At 49.0% G+C, this 19,716-nt stretch overlaps 1 protein-coding gene across 9 annotated transcripts in view; it reads right to left on the bottom strand.

Moving 5' to 3' along the window:
- Window positions 1-19,636, bottom strand: part of dcc (DCC netrin 1 receptor) — an 88,166-nt gene extending 68,530 nt beyond the window's left edge. For 2 of the 9 annotated variants that reach the window (XM_052051306.1, XM_052051307.1), the window contains exon 1: window positions 19,134-19,630. In XM_052051306.1, the coding sequence (XP_051907266.1) occupies window positions 19,134-19,305 (172 nt within the window). In that variant the 5' untranslated portion in view covers window positions 19,306-19,630. Of the gene's footprint in view, window positions 1-11,187; window positions 11,831-19,133 lie in introns of those variants that run through there. The other 7 variants (XM_052051309.1, XM_052051305.1, XM_052051312.1 and 4 more) reach the window with 7 other exon arrangements.
- Window positions 19,637-19,716: the final 80 nt, after the last annotated feature.

The following is a 19,716-nucleotide window of genomic DNA, read 5'->3' as shown; positions in this document are numbered from 1 at the left end:
ACCATCTCATCAACAACTCCCCGCATTTGCATAAACACGCATAATTAAGTGCAAGCAGCCAAGAGGCATGGCTGTGATTACAGATCAAGAGTTTATTTGTGTAGCCATAGCTTGATCCAATCAGAGTAGAGTTGACAAATTGTGGTTTGAGGTCATAAAAAAACAGGCATGCACGGGTCCGCTCTCGTTCCAACACATCCATTGTAACGATGAATGAAGATTGATAATCTGGTGAGAGGGGGCGAGTGAAATAGATCAAAACTTGACGGTCTTTTTAATGTATGTGTGTGTGTGTGTAAAATATCAACGAAAAGTGGTCCCCACAAAACACATAAACCGGTCTGTGTGTGTGTGTGTATGTGTGTGTGTTTAATATCAACGCTGATCACGGTCGACTGGTACTTTCCATTGAACTGCTTTATTTTGGTTCCTTCCCTCTGCCACTTTCACTCGGCGTGCCAAATAAGAAGCGAAACCAGCAGCCAGAACGCAACTGCGGCCATGCGACTGTTGAGCGGCTGAAATGTATCCAGGAACACACGCGGTGCAACGGGGGGCTGTCGCGGTAGTAAGCATCTGAGTTAATGAAACGGTGCCTCAACTGTGATCAAAGAAAATGCAGGACACGCCGGACCGAACATTGATTGAAGAAATCCCTAATGGTCTTTATCTTTCATTTTGTTTTGTTAGTTTGACGCTACTGACAGTAGGTTGCACTTATTTACCAACCGTTAGGAAGTAAACAAACAATCATTTGAAGAGCAGTGAAAGTAAATATGCAAGATGCAAATATGTAAGATTAGACTCCTTAACGTTGTCATGGGCAGGCATTAATTTGTTGGTCTTATCGCGGGCCGCTGACAAATGGATGGCGGGCCGTAAAGTACCCCGGGCCATAGTTTGGACACCGACTGTTCTACAGCGTTGTAGCCACGACCTTTGATATGTACGCACCTTAAAAGGAGAATGAGTTTACGAGCGCATACAGTTGACTTGGTGTGTCCCACGGCCGGGTCGGCTACCGATGTAGCGTACTTTACCGTATTTTGTTAGCGTTGTTCAATAAAGCGAATGAAAGTGCACTTGCAGCTTTTTCCTAATCAACCGCCATGGATTACAATGCGTTCTAACTAGCAGCGCTAGGCTATATCCAATTAGCTAACAATGTTTCCCAGCCCATACATATGCAATGATTGAACTTATTTAACAGCTGTACTTTGAAATGGGACATTACACTTAAGCTACTTTCATTAAGCGTCAAATGATCCCAAACTTGAGACGGTCTCTGCCATTTTACATGCTTTCGTCCCCGGTTTGCGCTGATTGCAGTCGGCAGTGACATCACCGATGGAAAATTCATCACATCAAAAATCCTGCGGTCTAGTGAATAATCCATGCTAGAAGTACTATTTTAAAAAAAAATCCACTGAACCTGCAAAAAGTGAACCACCGGTTCGTGAGGGATGACAACTCATGGACTAGTCAGTCCAGGAGTAAAGATTAACAATAATCCCCAAAAGCGTTTGGAATCTACAAATTGAATAAATCACAAAACGACCTTGATTTTCTTGATGTTGCCTCTCCTCTTTTCTGTTGCTTTTAAATGTTCAATTCTATTGGCCCGTCGTGTACCCGTTTGTATGTGTGCGTGTGCGTGTGTGTGTGCGTGCATCAAGAGACGTCCTGACTTTCGTGTCGCACATTAGCATCAGCAATGACAACGGAATCGGCATTAACATGTGCACAAATATTACCCCCCCCCCGCCGGCTTCTCAAGTGTCCTTCAGGAGCAAATCTCCTCCTCCTGTTTAATGCAGCGACTGTGAATTTGATCAACTTGATTTGCATAGCCAACAAAAGTGTTTGCGACCACAGCGTGACCCATTCGCCGTAACGCCGAGTTTTATTTTTCCAATTGCCGTAGCTCTTGGGGGGGGACACAACAATAATAGAAGTGCTTTGGTGAAATTAATCGTGTGTTGTAACCCGTTACACCCGCATTAAATGCGCTACTACTCGCTATATGCAACCCGCTGTAAAGCCGTTGGTCAAACCCGAGAAAAAATTTAATCGCTCCGCAAAAATTCAAATTCAATGTCCACAACAAAGGCAATGTGTGGATTCTTTGTTCAAAGTTTCATTTCTTCTGCCAGTCAACGTCCAACCTTTCCAAAGCGCAGGTTGCAGATGGCCACGAGACCCTCCAGAGGATTTAAGGGCTTGGCACACTTACTGCGCCGAGTAACCTGCTGGGCTTTGTGAGGATCGAACCCCCAACCCCCTGCTGCTCTCCTTGGAGTTCCACCAACCCTCAACAAACACCGTACAACCATTGGTGTGCGGAGAAATGCGGATTTTTGCATCAAAAAATACACAAAGTAGCCATAGCTGGAAAATATAGCACGCCGTAGTCTGCTGTACATGATTGTCAGATATCGTGAAGGCAAACGTGGAACATATGTCAAGTGCAGATGGTTAGAGAATCTCCAAAGGGATCAAGGGTCAGACTGTGCAGTCTGATGAGAGTCTGCTATCCTGCCGGGTTTTTTAAATCGAGTACCCCCCCCCCCCCCTCCCAACTCCCATTTCCAATCCCTAAAGTACAATTCACTGCTTCATCCCATATTCCTGAAAATACATGAAAACACACACACACACTGGACGCATCTCACGCACTAACAAACTTATTCTGCACACACACACGCTGGCCAGAGGCTTACGCGCACGTGTGCGCACGCTTATTCATATGAAAATTGCCTAATTAAATTATGATTTACACGAGATTAAAATGTTACGGAGGTTTATGAGCAGTTTTAGAAAGCTGCCATCCCGCCCCCTATTGTAATACACGCGCGCACACACACACTAATCCCACCATCCGCACACCCTCATGCGCGCACGGGCAAACAAAGTGAAGTCAGCAGTTAATCCTTGGCACGCGCGCGCGTGCACGCACACACACACTCAACAGGCAGCGGTGTTACGGAAGGCGGGGCAGCGTGTATAAAATAAAAAAAAAAAAACGAACAGATGTTTCTGGTGCAGTTACCTCCCACGTTTGCATATCGTGTGTGTGTGTGTGTGTGTGTGTGTGTGTGTAATCTTGGAAAAGACGCATTGAAAATGAGAGTTTCCTCTTTTGTGTTCAAATAGTGAGCAAAGCTCCATAGTCGGGATTCAAAGCCTTCTGAAATTTTTGGTTTCCGTCAAACAATTTTGTCCGCACGTGGCTGGATGTAAATAAACAGACGACGGCACATAGAAACGGGACAATATTTTAGAGCGATGACACAACGCAATTAGCCCTCCCGTCGTGAAAAACTTGATTCGCTGCGAAGACGCGGCCATGCTAGCATCGATTGTAGTTGGGAGTCTTTTTGAGGGGGGGGTGGACAGCGCGTGTCGCGTGTTAGCCGTTTGGCATTTGTGAATTGACACGGCTCATTACTGGAGCGCGCGGTGTCATTTGAAGGGGAGCTTTGGAAGCATTTCAAATTCTATTGAAGGTGATGGAGATCATGGGGGAGGGGGGGGGGGGGGACTAAGTAGTCTTCTTCCCTCCTACCAAATGACTTTTGTGAAAATAAAGCTCGTGTTTGAGTCCCTGGAATAATCAGCGCGGCGGCGGTCCTCTTTTGTGGCGAGAAGCCCCATCTGCTAAGCTGGCGCTGACCTCCTCCTCGGCTTTTTCTTCTTGTCCCGCAACATCTGCCACGACCCCCTGACTGCGTGTGACTAACAGCACTGTATGAAGTCAGCGCGTGCGCGCGAGCGTGGGCCAGATGGGATCATGGGTGTTGAGTGTCATGGAGATGAGGGCGAGCGTTTTTAACGCACACACAGACACAAACTGCGGCTTGTGTCATTTTATCCTTCAGATTTGATCACATTTCACTTCGCAAGGCTCCTTATACAGAAGATAAAACATTTCGTTTGTCGGAATTCAGACGTTTCCTTCCCTCGTCAATGACAATGGCTTGCCCGCACAAAATCTCGTCGCCCGCAAAGCCGCGTTGCGAGGATACTTCGACTCAAGTTTTGCGCAGACGAGTGTACCACCTGAGCGACGCTGCCCGAACCACTTCTGCGCCTCGTCCCGTCTGCGAATCCCAATTTGGGGGTGAAAAGCACATTCCCAGTTGAGGCCACCTGAAAGTTCGCTCCGAGTCGCCAATCGGAGCTCCAATTAAAAGCAAAGCAACAACAACAACAAGGCGGCTTCCATGGGGAGGAAGGCGGTTGCCGTTGGCAACTGCCGAGAAACAACCTTCAAAACTCGATTCGGATCAAAAGAACGAGACTAACAGCCTCAAGTCTCACAGACATCCCTAAGAGCTCGCAGTACTCATTAAACCCCCCCCAAAAACTTCCAGCCTTGCTCGGAAGAAGAGCAAGAAGCGCGCTGGAGTTTTGTGCACGTCCGAGGTTCGTTGCCGAGTTGTTTAAAATGTTTGGTAGCCATCATCATACGTCTGTGATGTTCGCTAATCCTCAGCATCTGCGGTTCAGGTCCGAGAGGGGCGCACTTCTGCCCGCGCCGCATCCCGACTAACAGATAACGATTTTCGGCGTGTTTCAGTATGAAAAAGTTTGGACCCCCCCCTCACCCTCCACCCCCCGCCCTCCCCTGCCAATCTACATCCTCGCATCCCGTCTGTACAAAAAGAAGACAACCCCCAAACGACTCGCATGGCGATCCAAGCGACGCCGCCGTCAGCGGAAATAATCCAAAATCGCCGCGTCATCCTGCAACCGCGGCATCCCCCCCCCCCCCCTCCCCCCTCCCGTCGCCGATGCCGTTTGATGTCGACGCTCCAGGCGGCAAATTAACATCATGACCGGACGACGCTCCGCGCAGGAAACATGCCGATGCGGCTGCCGGCATCCCCTCCGCTGCGGCCGCGTGATTAAGCCGTTGTGACATTTCTCTGAAGTTTGCTTTCCGTGAAACAAACGGAGACATGAAAGTTTTCCGGGTCGCTGAGCATGTTCCTCTTTTTTAAACACGGTGACCGGTTCTCCGAGGGGTCGCGCTGCCAGTGACGTGCGCCGGATCGTGATGAGGAGTGACGGGATCGTGCTGATTGACGCGGTGATGTCACGACAGAGATGAAAATTCGCCCGTCATTCCATTTTAATCAGAGATCAGATCGATTTGAAAAGATCTCTCGGAAGAGAAACGCCAAGGCAAAATCCGACTTTACTGTATTGACTGGAGGCTGTCGGATTGGCGACGCTTTTTAATTTTTTTTTATTTTGATGGAGCTGAGGAGTTGCTGGTGTTTACAGCTTCCAAAATTGCCTTTTTACAAACGTGCTTGGTTGTTGTTCTTGTTCAAGAAGTTGGCAACAACACTTTTTTTTTTCTTCCGTGAGGTCGCTAGTCGGTCGGATTTCTATTCGTGCGGTGATTAGCGGTAATTCTGTGTTATTTTACAATGCACCTAATTTACTTTAAGAGGATAATACTGTTTTGTTTTTTTTAACTCATTCATTCATTCATTCATCTTCCGAGCCACTTGATCCTCACTAGGGTCGCGGGGGTGCTGGAGCCTATCCCAGCTGTCTTCGGGCAGTAGGCGGGGGGCACCCTGAATCGGTTGCCAGCCAATCGCACTTTAGAGTGTTCAATTAGCCTGCCATGCATGTTTTTGGAATGTGGGAGGAAACCGGAGCACCCGGAGAAAACCCACGCAGGCCCGGGGAGAACATGCAAACTCCACACAGGGAGGCCAGAGCTGGAATCGAACCCGGTACCTCTGCACTGTGAAGCCAACGTGCTAACCACTGGACTACCGGGCTGCCCTTAACTCATTCAGTAGCAGTCAATTCTGGACCAAGTCTGAAAAGACGTTTAAAAACGTCTTTGGGAGTGAAGGAGTTAACAACGGGCACCGCGGTTAGCACGACGGCCTCGCAACGCGGGAGATGTCGGCGTCGCTTGCGGCTCCGGTGACGACATGTGTTCGCCATTAAGAATGGCCGAAAAGGAAGTCAACCCAGTGGGGGCCTCACAATGGGGGGGGGTGAGAGAAACAACACACGCATGTGTATTGAGATTAATCACTACTCTCAAGTTCATTTTTTTTTTTTTTTTTGTGGGGATGCGTTCGATCACCCAAAAGTAAATCATCCGAACGCGGGTTGCACGGCGGGGAAGGTTTTCATCCGACAAGAGATAAGTGTGTAAGATGATGTGTGCGTGAAACACCAAGAAAGAGGGGAGCCTGCGCGCGTGCTGCGTGCGCGACGCATCGCTAATCTTTATAAGTGGCTATAAATCCAAACTGCGGGGCTGGGCGCTCATGGTGGGTGGGGGGGGTCAGGGGGGGGGCGGTCTTGGGTGGGGGGGTGGACGGTGAAACCCATGCTATCTAGCATGACGCCACCGCTTGCAAAATGAATATTTATGAGGCAAAAGCGCTTGCGGTCGTCGAGATTCATTTCATCGGGTAGCAGCGCAGCACAAGAAGTCAAAAGGTCTCAAGGGGCTTGGACGCTTTTCTGGATTTCAGCCAACCTACGGTGGCCTAGGGGGTCATTCCGCGACCTCGCAGATGGATCGCGCTGTCATCGGCTCACTTTTGTTTGAGTGATCAAGCCCGGATGGCCATTTTCTTTTCTCGATTTTTCCTTGGACTTGAGATACAAGTGCTGTACGGTTGCACTTAACTCGACCCGACACACTTTTCCGGAGACAATTGGGGCGCATGAAGTGAGCAATTGTTTTGTTGACACTCATGAAACAGCAAACGGAAAACATCCTCATTTGCGTGTTCTTGTAAAGCAAAAAAAATGTCAGCCAAGCACCAGATTTGTACTTCCTACTCCCTCCCTCCGCCGAAACCCCAAAATACATGTTTTCTTTGTTTGGGTGCAGAAAACAAAAATCACTTCAGCCAGGGGGGAATAATTCCTATAAAAGCCTGTCGAGCTACTAATGAGAAGGAATTAAAGGTGTGCTGTGGCGCTTCTCCGGCAGGCAATGCAGCTTTTCCGCCATGAATAATGGATGAGTGTCGGAGCCGAGTCGCTGATGTTAAATATAGACAGCTGAGAGCGCAAAGCGCAAATGAAACGGTAATGCTACGCAAAATTCGTTTTGGATGTAAATTACACCCCCCCCTCCCATTCATTGACCCAAAAGAATAATAAAGAGACTAGATGAAGTTCATTTGAAGATATCCAGTCTATACATTTGGAACTGGGCGCAAACGCAAGGCCATCCCAATTATTGGGCGCCCCCGTCCACATTTGGGCGAAAATTGAAGTGCGCCTTACGCTCGTGAAAATACGCTCGGATGTAAAAGCAAAGATGAGAGGAGCAAACACTCCTTCTACCTGCTGGCTTTCTGCGGAGGGGAGAGTCAAAATGTCATAAAGTTGAAAACGCTTCTCAGATGAGTTGAACGCCGCAAAAGTTGGGACTATTTTAAAATCGACGACATTGCTCCCCAAAGTTGAAACAATTGTCATCGGCGTGTCACCCCCGCCAGCGCACCTCCGTACCTGAATGGCACCCCCCCATCCCACCCCCCCGCGAGGTGATCTCTGCTGCATCGTTTGTCAGGAGACCTCATTTCAGCCAGAATCAAAGAATTTAACTCGGCGCCTGTGTGTCGTCTCTCCCTTTGGCTCTTCTGCGACATTTTTCTTCTACTTTATTTTGTTCTGAAAACTTGGCAAGGAGAAGAAGAAAAAAAAAAGGAGTGCGGGAACAGAAGACGTGTTCCAATTTCCATGGACTTGATAGCACTCCGTGTCTCAGGCGGAATTGGGAAGGGAGCAGCTTTTGGCTGGCGGAAAATGGAACGTGTGGTGAGGAGCACACGTTGGTCCTGATGTTTCACCGAGTAAATAAACTAACACGGATTCATAATAAGTCGTGAAATGCAATTCGTGGGAAAAGTCTCCTTTCACCGATTGCCTCAAACTGATGCATACAAATACAAGGAAAGTCCTTTTGGGAGATTGTCTCTTGGTTGTAGCAATAATTCTTATTTCCCCCCCCCCCCCTCATTTTAAAATGTTTGTAAGCATTTGTGGGATGAACAGCAGAGCGGACTACCATAAATATATATTCATTCATTCATTCATCTTCCTAACCGCTTGATCCTAACTAGGGTCGCGGGAGGTGCTGGAGCCTATCCCAGCTGTCTCCGGGCAGTAGGCGGGGGGCACCCTGAATCGGTTGCCAGCCAATCGCACTTTAGAGTGTTCAATTAGCCTGCCACGCATGTTTTTGGAATGTGGGAGGAAACCGGAGCACCCGGAGAAAACCCACGCAGGCCCGGGGAGAACATGCAAACTCCACACAGGGAGGCCGGAGCTGGAATCGAACCCGGTACCTCTGCACTGTGAAGCCCACGTGCTAACCACTGGACTACCGGGCCGCCCCATAAATATATAGATTGATATAAATGATATACATGTTGATAATCAAAGAACCACGTTCACTGTAAATGAAAGCAATGTCAAACAAAGCATATAATTAGTCTGACTTTACTTTTTTTTTTGTTCTCTTGCATTTAGTTGATCACTGACTAATGACGAAGCTGTGCGGCGCTCATAATCGCACTCAAATTAAAATCGTACGCTGGTAAATGACTTTGTGTCCACCAGTAGAGTGAAGGACTGAATTAAACTCAGCTGAGCATCAGCTAGCATGTCATTTCGGCTTTAGCATACGATTCATCTCTCTCCCTCTCGTCTGGTGCCGATTACATCGCCGCTCTTTTTCATTTGGCCCAGCAATCAACCTCCCGGGCCCTCGGTGGCCCCCGCACGTCATTTGTTAAAGCGGCCCGCTCGGCGGCAGCTCTCGCGGTGTGTGTGTGTGGAAAGACTCCAAAGTGTCTCCGCTTCTCTCGGCGCATGGACGGATAAGCTGGGAGGGTGGGCGAGGCATTGGCATCTCTTAAGTTTGCGAAGGCTGCCGCGTAGCCGACGGCTCATCGTTGACATGATGAAGGCGCGGGACGTTCCGCTTGAAGATCGGTCCTGATCCGATTGCACTTTGGCTGCGTCGCAGTTTGATGATGTTTTCACAGCGGCGTTTGTGGTTTTCCGACTCCGGCGATCACCCTTGATGAAGCATTATTGTATGCTCCGGAAGAGCTGATGGTACATGCAGGCTCTTTGCTCCGCAGAGTACGCAGTGCCCTCGTCAAGTTTAACGAAGAATCGGGAAGGCTCAGCTCACTGGGAGAAGGAGGGATGGTGATCGGAGATGATCAGATTTGTTGGGTTTCTGCTCGACGCGCCGCTACGGTAGCAAACTGCTCCGCGCAGAGCTGCCAACCTAGAAAAAGTCACATCCTGAACAAGCACCGGTCCTAAAAATCAAACTCAGCGCAACATCCTCCGTATTGGAGTGATGATCAGAAATCAGCAGCTCAAAACAAGATAAATCGTCTCCAAAAAGTCGACAGAGCCACTCAAATCCGGGTTCACAACGGATCCAAAAACTGAAACCTGGACAGGTCCCCGAATGCCGGAAGGCGCGCCCATTGCTCCGTATCGCGCAACCGGAGGATGGGCGACGCTCCCGGTTCACCCCACCGATCTCAGTCCGTATCGCCGGGCGGCATTTGAGTATTTTGAAAGCAGAAAGGTGCCAAGTGAACGCCGCTGGCTGGTTTGCCATGATCATCCCCCCCCCCCCCCCCCCCCGCCCCGGTTTCAGACGACCGAATGCACTCGGATAATTTGCGAGAGAGGATGCATTGACAGGATAGCAACATAAACAAAGCGTTGTGACGCGATGACGTCTGCTGCAGCCTATAAATCCTGCCCCCCCCCACCCCACCCCGACTGCATTTCAACACGTCTCTGGTGCGCGGCGGCGCGTGTAAGGACATATTGTGAATGAGGGAGAATCGGCGTGTACCGATGTCCAGCTCATACGCGTCGGTGCGGTCAGACTAGAATATGCAGCAGAGGATTTCACCGTCGAGCCGCAGAAGGAACATCACCGCCAGGTACACACACACACACACACGCACACAAGTGCAGCGATAAGCTCTGCGTGTGTGTGTGTGTGTGTGTACACCCTCCAACCACCAATTAACTTATTTAAAGTGCTTGCGCATAATTAATTGACAGCAGAAGACTCTCAACGCGACACTCTCATCCATTTGTCGACTACCCGATGTGAATAAGAACAAGCGTGGAATGATTGATGAGTTTAGTCTGCAGAATCAACACGAATGGAGATGAGATGACAAATCCATTTACATGTTAATGTCATTCTTTAAGACTAATAAATCCTGTGATGCGTTATGCCGGCGAAAGGCAGTCGGCGTACTCGGGGTATTCATATTCAGCCCTAGAAAACGGATGGCACGACATTGACAACAGCAACGTGGACCGAGTAGACAAGAAGGGCCTCGGGTTGGAGACCCCTCACCAGCTTGATGGCGTCGGTGGCGAGAAAGGAGGAACTTTTGCTTCCAACGACAGATTTTTTTTTTCCTTTTTAGTTTAAAATGACTTTCCAAAAGGTAGAATCTAGCACAGGTAGCTCGGATTTTAGTGCCATTCGTGATTTAAAAACTCAGAACTTGCATCATTCTCATTCAAATCCAAAACCGAGCCCGTTCTCAACAAAACTCGGCACTCGAAGCCCGTTTGGGGCAGGGGGTGTCATGGCAGCTGGGGGGGGTGAATCGCAGGGAAGAAGGAGATCTGCAAAGACCTGCTGAAAACAGACGCTTCGTTCACACATTTGGCCTGGACAATTTTAAAGAATCGTCAAGATTCTTTCAAAACAAAATAATTCTGGCGAAAACTGTGAGTAGGCTAAGGGAGTCAAAACACGAATCCTGACTAAAACTCTGGTCACATGCACTTGAATGTGGTTAGAACCCAATGAAGGGGCTAAAAATAGTCTCAAATTGGATGACGCTGCACCTTCTGCAGAATCCAATCAAAGCCTGGCTCATGGTCACGATCCGTAAAGGTCCACTCGAATGCGAAACACTTCATTCGGAATCCGGGCCGGACTAAAAGAGTGAACCCAAAAAGCGGGTGCCGGCTCCACTCATCATCGGAACATTGCCAGTGCCGAGAATCGTTTGCTTTGGAGCATTCACTGTCTCGTGCATATCTTTATTTCTTCCGCACCCAGCCCCCGTGCCCCCACAAACCCCCCCTCCCTCTCCCAACACCAGCGCCAGCGCCACTCACCGTGTGCAGAGTTGTGAGCGGCTAATAGACAGCAGAGCAACAGCAGGTTGAGTCCCCTGGTCTTCCTCAGCATCTCGCAAACATCTCCGTAACATCCAAACAAAAGCACTTCCATGGTGTCCTGAGCCAGTCCGTCTGAGCCCCGGTGAACAGCAGGGACACCCCAACCTCAAATTCCGCAATCTCCAAAATCCTCCGCGGGATCTAATTGCCACTCAAACATAGAAACGTGCCAAAGGGGAAGCACGGGACGTTGAGTTGGGCGGGTGGGGGGTGGCCAGAGCGAAAGAGAGGACGAAAAGAACCCCTCGTCTCCTCCGAAACGAACCCACAACCGGTCGGGCTGGGCTCCCCGAAATCCAAATAAGCAATCCCGGAGCAGATGTGCAGCTCGCGAATTTCCTCTCGATGGTAAGAAAGCGATAAGTTCCGGCAAACTATGACGGCCGAGTCTCCATGCCTCCTCCTTCCTGCGCGAGGCGGCGGGCTCCCCACTTGAGTCGCGGTGGAAAAAAGGGGTGCAAATCCACGGTGCCTACCCGGAGGTCTGCTCCGTCTGCCGGGTAGGACGGATGGAGAACGCGTCAAGTGGAGGGAGGGTGTCCGACACCCGCTCTCTCTCTCGCTCTCTCTCTCTGATTGCAAAAGAGGAGGGCGTTGAGGGGGGGGGGGGGCGGAGGCGGGGTATAGAGAGACCTAGAACCAACACGCAGCCATTGATCCACCGTGGGTGGAGGTAAAGCCTGGAGTTGAAGCAGAGAGGCAACCCGGCGGGAGCGAAGCAGCTGGAAGCCCGAGCCGAGAAGGTAAAAAAAAAGAGATTAGCTGAACTCTCCTGCCCTCTCTGGTCACAGCGGGAATTGAAAACACTTTTCAGCCATGCGCATGGGACCGCACGTCACGTGACGAAAAATCCCCAAATTTTTGCAACGTGATTTTGTTCCCACGTTGACAGTACAACATTAAAAAAAAAAGAAATTTCCCAAACACCCTCAAATCGTAAATATTTTTAAAATGTCTTTTTTTTTAATGTCGACTGTGGTTCATACGCGTCAAATTTAACACCGCAACAAAGCGCATAAAACAAGACTTTTCACCTGTCCTCACAAAACAGGTACCTTGACATTTGGCACCAACGGTTTGAAACGCGCGAGAACGCCCCGGGGCAGCAAATCCATCAACTCGCACAAAGGGATGCGCGATGCCACAAACACCTCGGCAAATCGTCGCTCCTGTCACACATAGTTTGGCCTTTCACCGCGAGGATAACCACTTGCGGCGACGCGTGTGCGTGTGTGTGCGTGTGTGTCCGTCTTGTTGTGTGTGGAAACTGGAAGAGGACGTTGACCTCTCCAATCTCGACGCAGAGATGGTAAAAGGCACTCTGGTGGCTTCAATAAGGTCGCATGACTTCGCCATGGTGAGCCGCTGGGAAAATGGACGGCGGGCCGTAGTTTGTAGTTTGGATCCAGACGACCACAATTCAACAAAAAACTCCCCCATTTTAGGTTTGGTGGCGCGCCATGAGCTTTTTGTCATGTAAAATGGCCGCCTTCGACCAATAAACATTGCGAAAGCAGCGTGTCGGATGATGTTCGGGCCATAAGATCGAGACCATGTCGGCATGTTTGCGCCTCGCCCTTTTATCTAACGTTGCCCGTGTTGCAGAATTTTTTTATCCGGGGGAGACAATGCCTTTTGGCACAAAGGATTTTCATCGTCAGACGGAAGAAAGACGGCCCCGAGGACTTGTAAACCACAATGCGCGTCAACATTTTGCTTTGTTTGACTCTGGCGTCTGCTGCCCGGTCAGCGTTCCAAATGAGAAACGGTCCTGGACTGTCTTACCTGGATCAATAAAGAAATCCAAAGCATTTCAGAAAGAAAAATAGCTGAAAGCTTGGGGGAATACAATGTGTAGAAAAAAAAAAAGCAATCGTTCCATTCGATTTCATTTTAGCGTCAATTCCTCTCTACTCTATATACTGTTTTGTGTATGCGTGCGCGCGCGTATTAAAAATAAAGATGAAGATCGACTCAGATATGCCGGCGTTGCCATGACAGAGAACGCTTCAGTTCAATCCACGTCATGCACGTTTTTCATCTCGGAACGGATATTAATGTCTGAGGGGAAATTAAACAGGTGCGCCGTGTGCGTGTCTGCGCTTTGTGTTGGATTCGAGCGAGCTTCTGCGGCGGCATCGTTTTGTAAGGGGAAAGACCGGGTCCTGCCCTACCCAACATGAAACAGACGACGGCAGCGAATTGGTGCGCCTCTTTTATGAAGCGCGCCGGTGGATCTGGCCGTTGTTTTATTTGGTCGAGCGCTGATGACCCTCGCAAATGCCCACTGGGGGCTGTGTTGACGCACTGCGAAGGCGGGGAGGGGAGCCGCCGGCCTCGCTCTTAGATTTCAGAAGCTCAAAGCTACAGAGGTTTCTGGGTAAAAAAAAAAAAAAAATTGGCTTACATGAGCTGGATGAGCACATTGTTACAGAGGAAAATCCCCGTTTACAAAAACCCGAAAATTTCAGCGTGAACACGATTGACTGGAAAAAAAGGTTTCAACTCACGATTGTGAACACAAGCGCTGTGACTTTACGCATATTCCATGATGTCATCTCACGTGGCCTTTCGCGCCTCTTTTAAATGGCCGTTTTTTTTTTTTGTTTTCTGCCGCTTAGCTACGCTATGAAAATAATTCATGAGACAGAAGCAAATTGACGCCGCGGGGCAAACAAGGGGATCAAAGACCTCTCATGAATAAGAGAAGAAAAAAAAAAACAATGGCGTCGCGCCATCGCGAGGAACGGAACCGTCATGTCCCCCCCCATTTGAAAATATGCAAACAATGAAAAACCGCATCAAATACAACATCAAACAAGAGCATCCATCAAGAGGCATCGCAGATCAAACGCACGGCGGGAGTTCCTGATTTTCAGTCTGGCCGCCATTAACGCGAGACAATGTTAACAGGCTCCTCGCCTTGCCCCCCACCCCCCCTCCTCCTCCTCAGTATTCCGGTGGCAGCGGCAGAGAGCGCTGCCAGCCTCCATCGATCAGACGTTTAGCTGAATGTTCTCATCGAACAGCCGGCTGCTGCGGACCGGACGCACGTGGCCGGACTGAGAAGCAGCGGGGGGGGGGCTCACGCCGACACGCCGACAAGAAAAGGAAGAAGCCGCGAAGGGAAATCAAGGGAGGCGTCGCCTCGGAGGCTGGACCCCAAAATTGCTGAGCAAACGCAACATTGTTACAATATAATCATGAATTAGCCCCCTTTGAGCGTACACGTGACGCGCATGGCCGCCGTTTCAAGACGTTAGCTTCATCTGCTATCCTAACACCTTGAGACGGTTTTGTTTTGCTTTGATTGGTTGGTGCGGTAAACATTCCCCCCCCCCTCCCCAACGCGAGTTTAAAACATCACCTCACTAGATGTGATATTACGTGATGTCACTCACTCCGAAGAAGCGCCTGATTGTCTTGATGCCTCGAGCATCAACGTCGGAGACATATTTCCGTTCGTCCCCGGTTGCTTTCGGAGTTCCGTCGGGCATAATCAGCAACGTGCACATCAAGTTGCAATATAGCGGCCGTGCAGACGCGGCGACCGATCGACTGTTAGGTGGAGCGCATTAATCAGCGGGGGGACAGTCAGGCAGGGCGGAGTGATGGAGAGCAAGCTAATAGACAAGCTCCCTTCAGCGCGTGTGCTTTGGCGCCGGCGCGTGTGACCCTGGGGTCAAATCTATAATGGAAGATCCTCTCCTCCATCTCACTGCTTTGCCCTTTTCCTCCGCTACCGATCCGATACGCCGCCCTCTTCTTTCCTGTGCACGTCACATATGGTGCTGGGGAGGGAGAGAAAATCAAGCGGGGGGTTTCGCTTACAACATTTATCGCTATTTATCGCAGGTGAGAATTTTAGGAAAAGCACCGTGGCAGTTGACGCGTTTGATTGGCTCACGCAGGCCAGACGGAATGATGTGGCGGGCCAGATTTGGCCCTCACGCTTTGAGTTTGACACCGGTGGCAAGTACAATTGGAAAGGTCACGCTAATTTTTTTTTCAAAAAAAAAATTGTCCATTCTGAGCAATTCTCAACGTGACGCTTTTTTCCATTTGCTTTGCTTTCAACCAAAGGAAACGAAATAACGAACAGGCTTTTAGCTTCACACCCGAATTACCGAAAGCCTTGGTTTGCGCCGATCTGGTTCCTAGACGTCATTGGTGCGAAAGCTCTAACCTGCGAGTGCGATGTCAAATTAATGTGATGGAACTCTCTCTCTCGAGAGAGAGAGTCGCAGCTTTTGAAGCCGTCGGAAGCGGAGATCCAATTAGTCTCCCTCCGCCGGCGTTACGCTGGACTCTTTACTCATAGCCGAGCGCTCGCCACCATCCCTCTCGCAATGGAACAAACAAAATGATCTCCGGATTAATTAGCGAAACCCTTCATGACCTCACGTGTGGGGGTGAGGGGGGGAAGCATCCGCACAACATGCAGATGATGACATAACCCATCGCGTACCTCCCAAATCACCTTTCAGGAGACCCTAAAAATTAAAAAAACGCCACGAAATGGACCAAATGTTGACATGGGAGGTTTTGGGCCTAATCCAGCGATCGATACCAGAACTTTTAAGTGTCAAGAGTCTCGGATTTGGTATTGATGTATTTTGTGAAATGACCAAATGTGGAAGACATACTTGCTCTCCTCCGCCTTTTGAGCGCACGTTTTGCGATGGAGGCTCTCTCACGTCGTCATGCCGCCAGCGTCGCATGTACATCTGTCCTCGGCTGCGAATCATCCAGCGAGCGTCAGGTGGGAGAGGTCCTTTTGCTCTCTCTCGCCACCATTCAATCCAGGCGAGATTTATGGTCACGGCCAATAGGCAATTTTGGACCCTTTTGTCGGGGTGGGGGGGGGGGGCTGCTTTTTAATAAATCTGCCCGGGTGCACATTCACACACCAGAAACTCCAAGTCCCAGAATGCGCGAGGATGTGGCGGCTGGCATGTTGTCATCTCTTGCCCCCGCCCACAGCAATGGTCTTTAAAAAGGGCGCAAAATCGACAGACTACGACTATATATTGAATATATGGCGTATAAAAGGAAAAAAAATATATACATGAGTCGTCGTCGCAGTCAAGGCCAAAGTTAGAGCAGCCGCCTCGAAGGGGACATATGATGGAAAATTGGCTTTTTAATGGCTTGGACACAACGAGCTGGCTCTTCACGGTGCCTGCTCGACTGTTAAATTAAACAACCAAGTCAATCTTCGGCGATCTGCCTATTTCTAAACCCGCCTTCTCCGAGCGAGCTGTGCCGCCCCCCGCTCCTGCACGATGCTTATTTGCCCCAAATCAACCCTGCGCAATTTCTCCTCCCGTGACACGACGGGTCAGGCTGGACCAAGAGCCAAAAAGCACTTTCAAGTCAGGAGCGAAGCCGCTAGCCCAACTCCAGGCTCGGAGTTACGCGAGTTTCCGCAAAGGCGGCTAAATCAACCATCTGCGGGTGCAACCGTTAGCAAGCCACACCCGTCATTTTTCTAAACGGAGTCTCCTCGAGGCGATCCGCCCAACTCGCGGGTGCGCCCGATTGCGGCACCGTCGGCGTGGAAAGGTGGTAATGTATGCCGCCGTGGTTAATCGATGCGCCGATGGTTAAATAAGGTGACATTGGGAAAAGTGACGAGTCATTGCCGGTGCGGGAATTTCAACGACTGGCGAGTGTTATTGATCGCTCACACATAACAAGAGTCAAAGAAATGACCTAAACCGCCGATCACCAAGCAGACAGAAAGACATCACGACAGATGGCAATCGCGAGGCAAACTAAGCAAATTGGTATCCCTGCTAACGGGCCCTAAAATGTGTCCAATTTTGGAATTGCAATCACGCCTGCTTAAATTCTCAGATCACTGCTGTTCCATTGCAAAGCAACAAATGATAGTGTGATACTGTTGTTGATCTCGCAAGTAAAAGGAGTCTGAAATCCTCCCCGGAGTGTAAACGGCGCTGTCATTGGGAGTCATCTGTCTTCCACACATGGTCGGTCATCCGTTTTGTCTGAGTGTGTGCACGCGTGTGTGTGTGTGTGTGTGTCTTGAATTGTGGATGAGCTCCACAATAGAATGACTCTGCAAAGTGTAGTCATTTACACTCCAGGTTGCCGGTAAATTGACGCCTCAGTGGCGGTACGCTCGGAATATTTCCCATATGACAGGCAAGCGTGGGCGAAGACGACTGCTAAGACATCGACTTGCAATGAGATCATTACAGGCTATCGATACAGACGAACCGCCATTCGTTGAAATTCAGGCAAAATGAGGAGGTTTCAATTAATTTCCCCAAAAATGTTTTGGGAACGCAAGGGGAGGCCGGAGAAGCCTGAGCTACACGTACGATGAGCTCATGCAAAGACCGCCCAGAATGACGCAGACGAGATTCAAATCTTGAACCTCGGAACTATACGAACGTTGTGCTTAGCCATTGCGTGGTCCTTCGATACATTTTTTGCACTGTTGGAATCAACGTACGGTAAGTTTCTGGCATTTAAATTTTTTTTTTACAGTTTAATGTATCACCCCCTCCCAAGATCCTCCTTGGCACAAAAATGCAAATGCCAAATTGAATGTGGGCTAAAAGCGACGCTTTGATGGTCAAACGGAGCAGCTTAAGCAGTCGCACCCGAGGTTCACGCCACGTATTCTGGGGTCAGGTTGTCCATTACAGTGTCAAAAGTTCTGCAAGTGGCCTGCTGACCCTGAAGATTCTGCTGCTTCAGAGATACCGGCCTTGAAATTAACAACTCGCCCGTGTCTCTTCCATCTCCTTCACCCGACCGCCTCCTCGTCTTATCCACACGTTTGCGTATCGCATTTGTTTCTATTCCAAGTGCTGAAGGAGCGATGGGGTTGTCCTTCCATGTCACTGCGGGTGGGCGGGGTGAGCCGGGGTGGCAGATGAATTTCACAGCCTGGTGGTAAAAGCTGTTTTTGAGCGTCATGGTTCCAGACTTTATTGTCCTGTAGCATCTTCCAGAGGGAAAGTGAGCGTCTGGTACGGGAGTGGTCCCTTCATAATTCCACAGGAGTCTGTCTGTGTAAATATCACGGGAGCAGGTGGGGGTGTCGATCCAATCACCCACTCTGTTGCTCTCACTACCCACTGTAGGTGTCTCCTGTCTTTCACAGTTGGCTACAGATGGGCTGTAATTGCTTTGAAAAAAAACCAAATCAATCCCCCCCCCCCTTCATTTTGGACTTTGGACCGATCACCCCTCGCGATCGACGTATTGGGAAACGCCGCCCTTCATGGATGAAGCTTGGATGCCTGTTCCAATATTAGATTTTAGTTTAGATAGATATTAGATTGTCTCTCGTGGGAAATTGAGACCACCCAGCTGGTTGCTGGGTGGTCTCGATTTCTGGAATGACTTAATCTATCAATCAATCAATTCTACAGGGTTGTCAGAATTACGTTACAGGTCCCAAACACTTGGAATCCTGGAAAACAAAAAGATTTTGACCGTGCCTAAATGCCACTCTCTTTCGATCCCAAATTTTGTCTCTAAATTTAAACAAATGTATAAATCACTGAGAAATAAAATATTTTATCATAATTATTTCTGCAGCAAATAAATGAACAAACATGTACAATTCACAAAGTACTTCAAGACATTCACAACTTGGTATTATGACACATTTTGTATCTATTAATATCACACTTTTGAAAAATAATCTTATTTGGGAGCCTCTGGCGCAGTCAGCAGTGCTACCAACGGTCTCCAATCAGGTGCCGTGAGCAACGAGCAGTTAATTAGGCGTCATTGAGCTCAGTTCGCAAAAATATACCGACTCTAAATCGATCCCATTCACGTTAAAACGTGTTTAATTAGTTAAACAGTGCGGTTGAAGTACTTTTCTAAACATGACTAACCTGAAAAAAGAGGTAAGGTGCAGGAGGGCTGAAGACACGAACCAATGTCTTTCGATCCCGAGTTTCCTGGCAAGGGAGGGGGAAGTGAACTCACTTTCCTCACTTTACTAGGAACCCGGGCGCAACAAAAACTCCAGAACATCGGTTCCGCTCTTGATATATCTGCCAACATTTCTCAAAATGATTTTGAAAAATTGACATTCGCTCATAAAATCAATTCTGGGTTCAAAATGCTCCTATCAACAACATATTTGCGTGTCACATTAACAATAAAATAATCCCGGAATCTGTCAACATACCAATAGGTAGACTGCTATCCCCCAGCACTGCCAAGTTTCAATCATGATTAATCAAGATGGTGCTGTAGTTGGCAGCCATCTGCGAGAGCTCTTCGAGAATTGCACTTTTATTGTTATTGTTGTTTTTAGTTGGTGCCATTTGACTGTTGATTACAGATATCGCAGACCCGCTCACGACCAGAAAAAGAAAATTACTCAAAGTTGTATCTGGGCAAAAAAAATCTGAAGTGAGGTTGCCTTGGCTTCAGAATAAAATATTGCATTTATGGCTTGTTTTTGGGGAG

The sequence above is a fragment of the Hippocampus zosterae genome, chromosome 18 (assembly GCF_025434085.1).
Source record: "Hippocampus zosterae strain Florida chromosome 18, ASM2543408v3, whole genome shotgun sequence".
Classification (NCBI taxonomy): domain Eukaryota; kingdom Metazoa; phylum Chordata; class Actinopteri; order Syngnathiformes; family Syngnathidae; genus Hippocampus; species Hippocampus zosterae.
The sequence above is the reverse complement of the archived record's forward strand: the minus strand, read 5'-3'. Positions and strand labels throughout refer to the sequence as shown.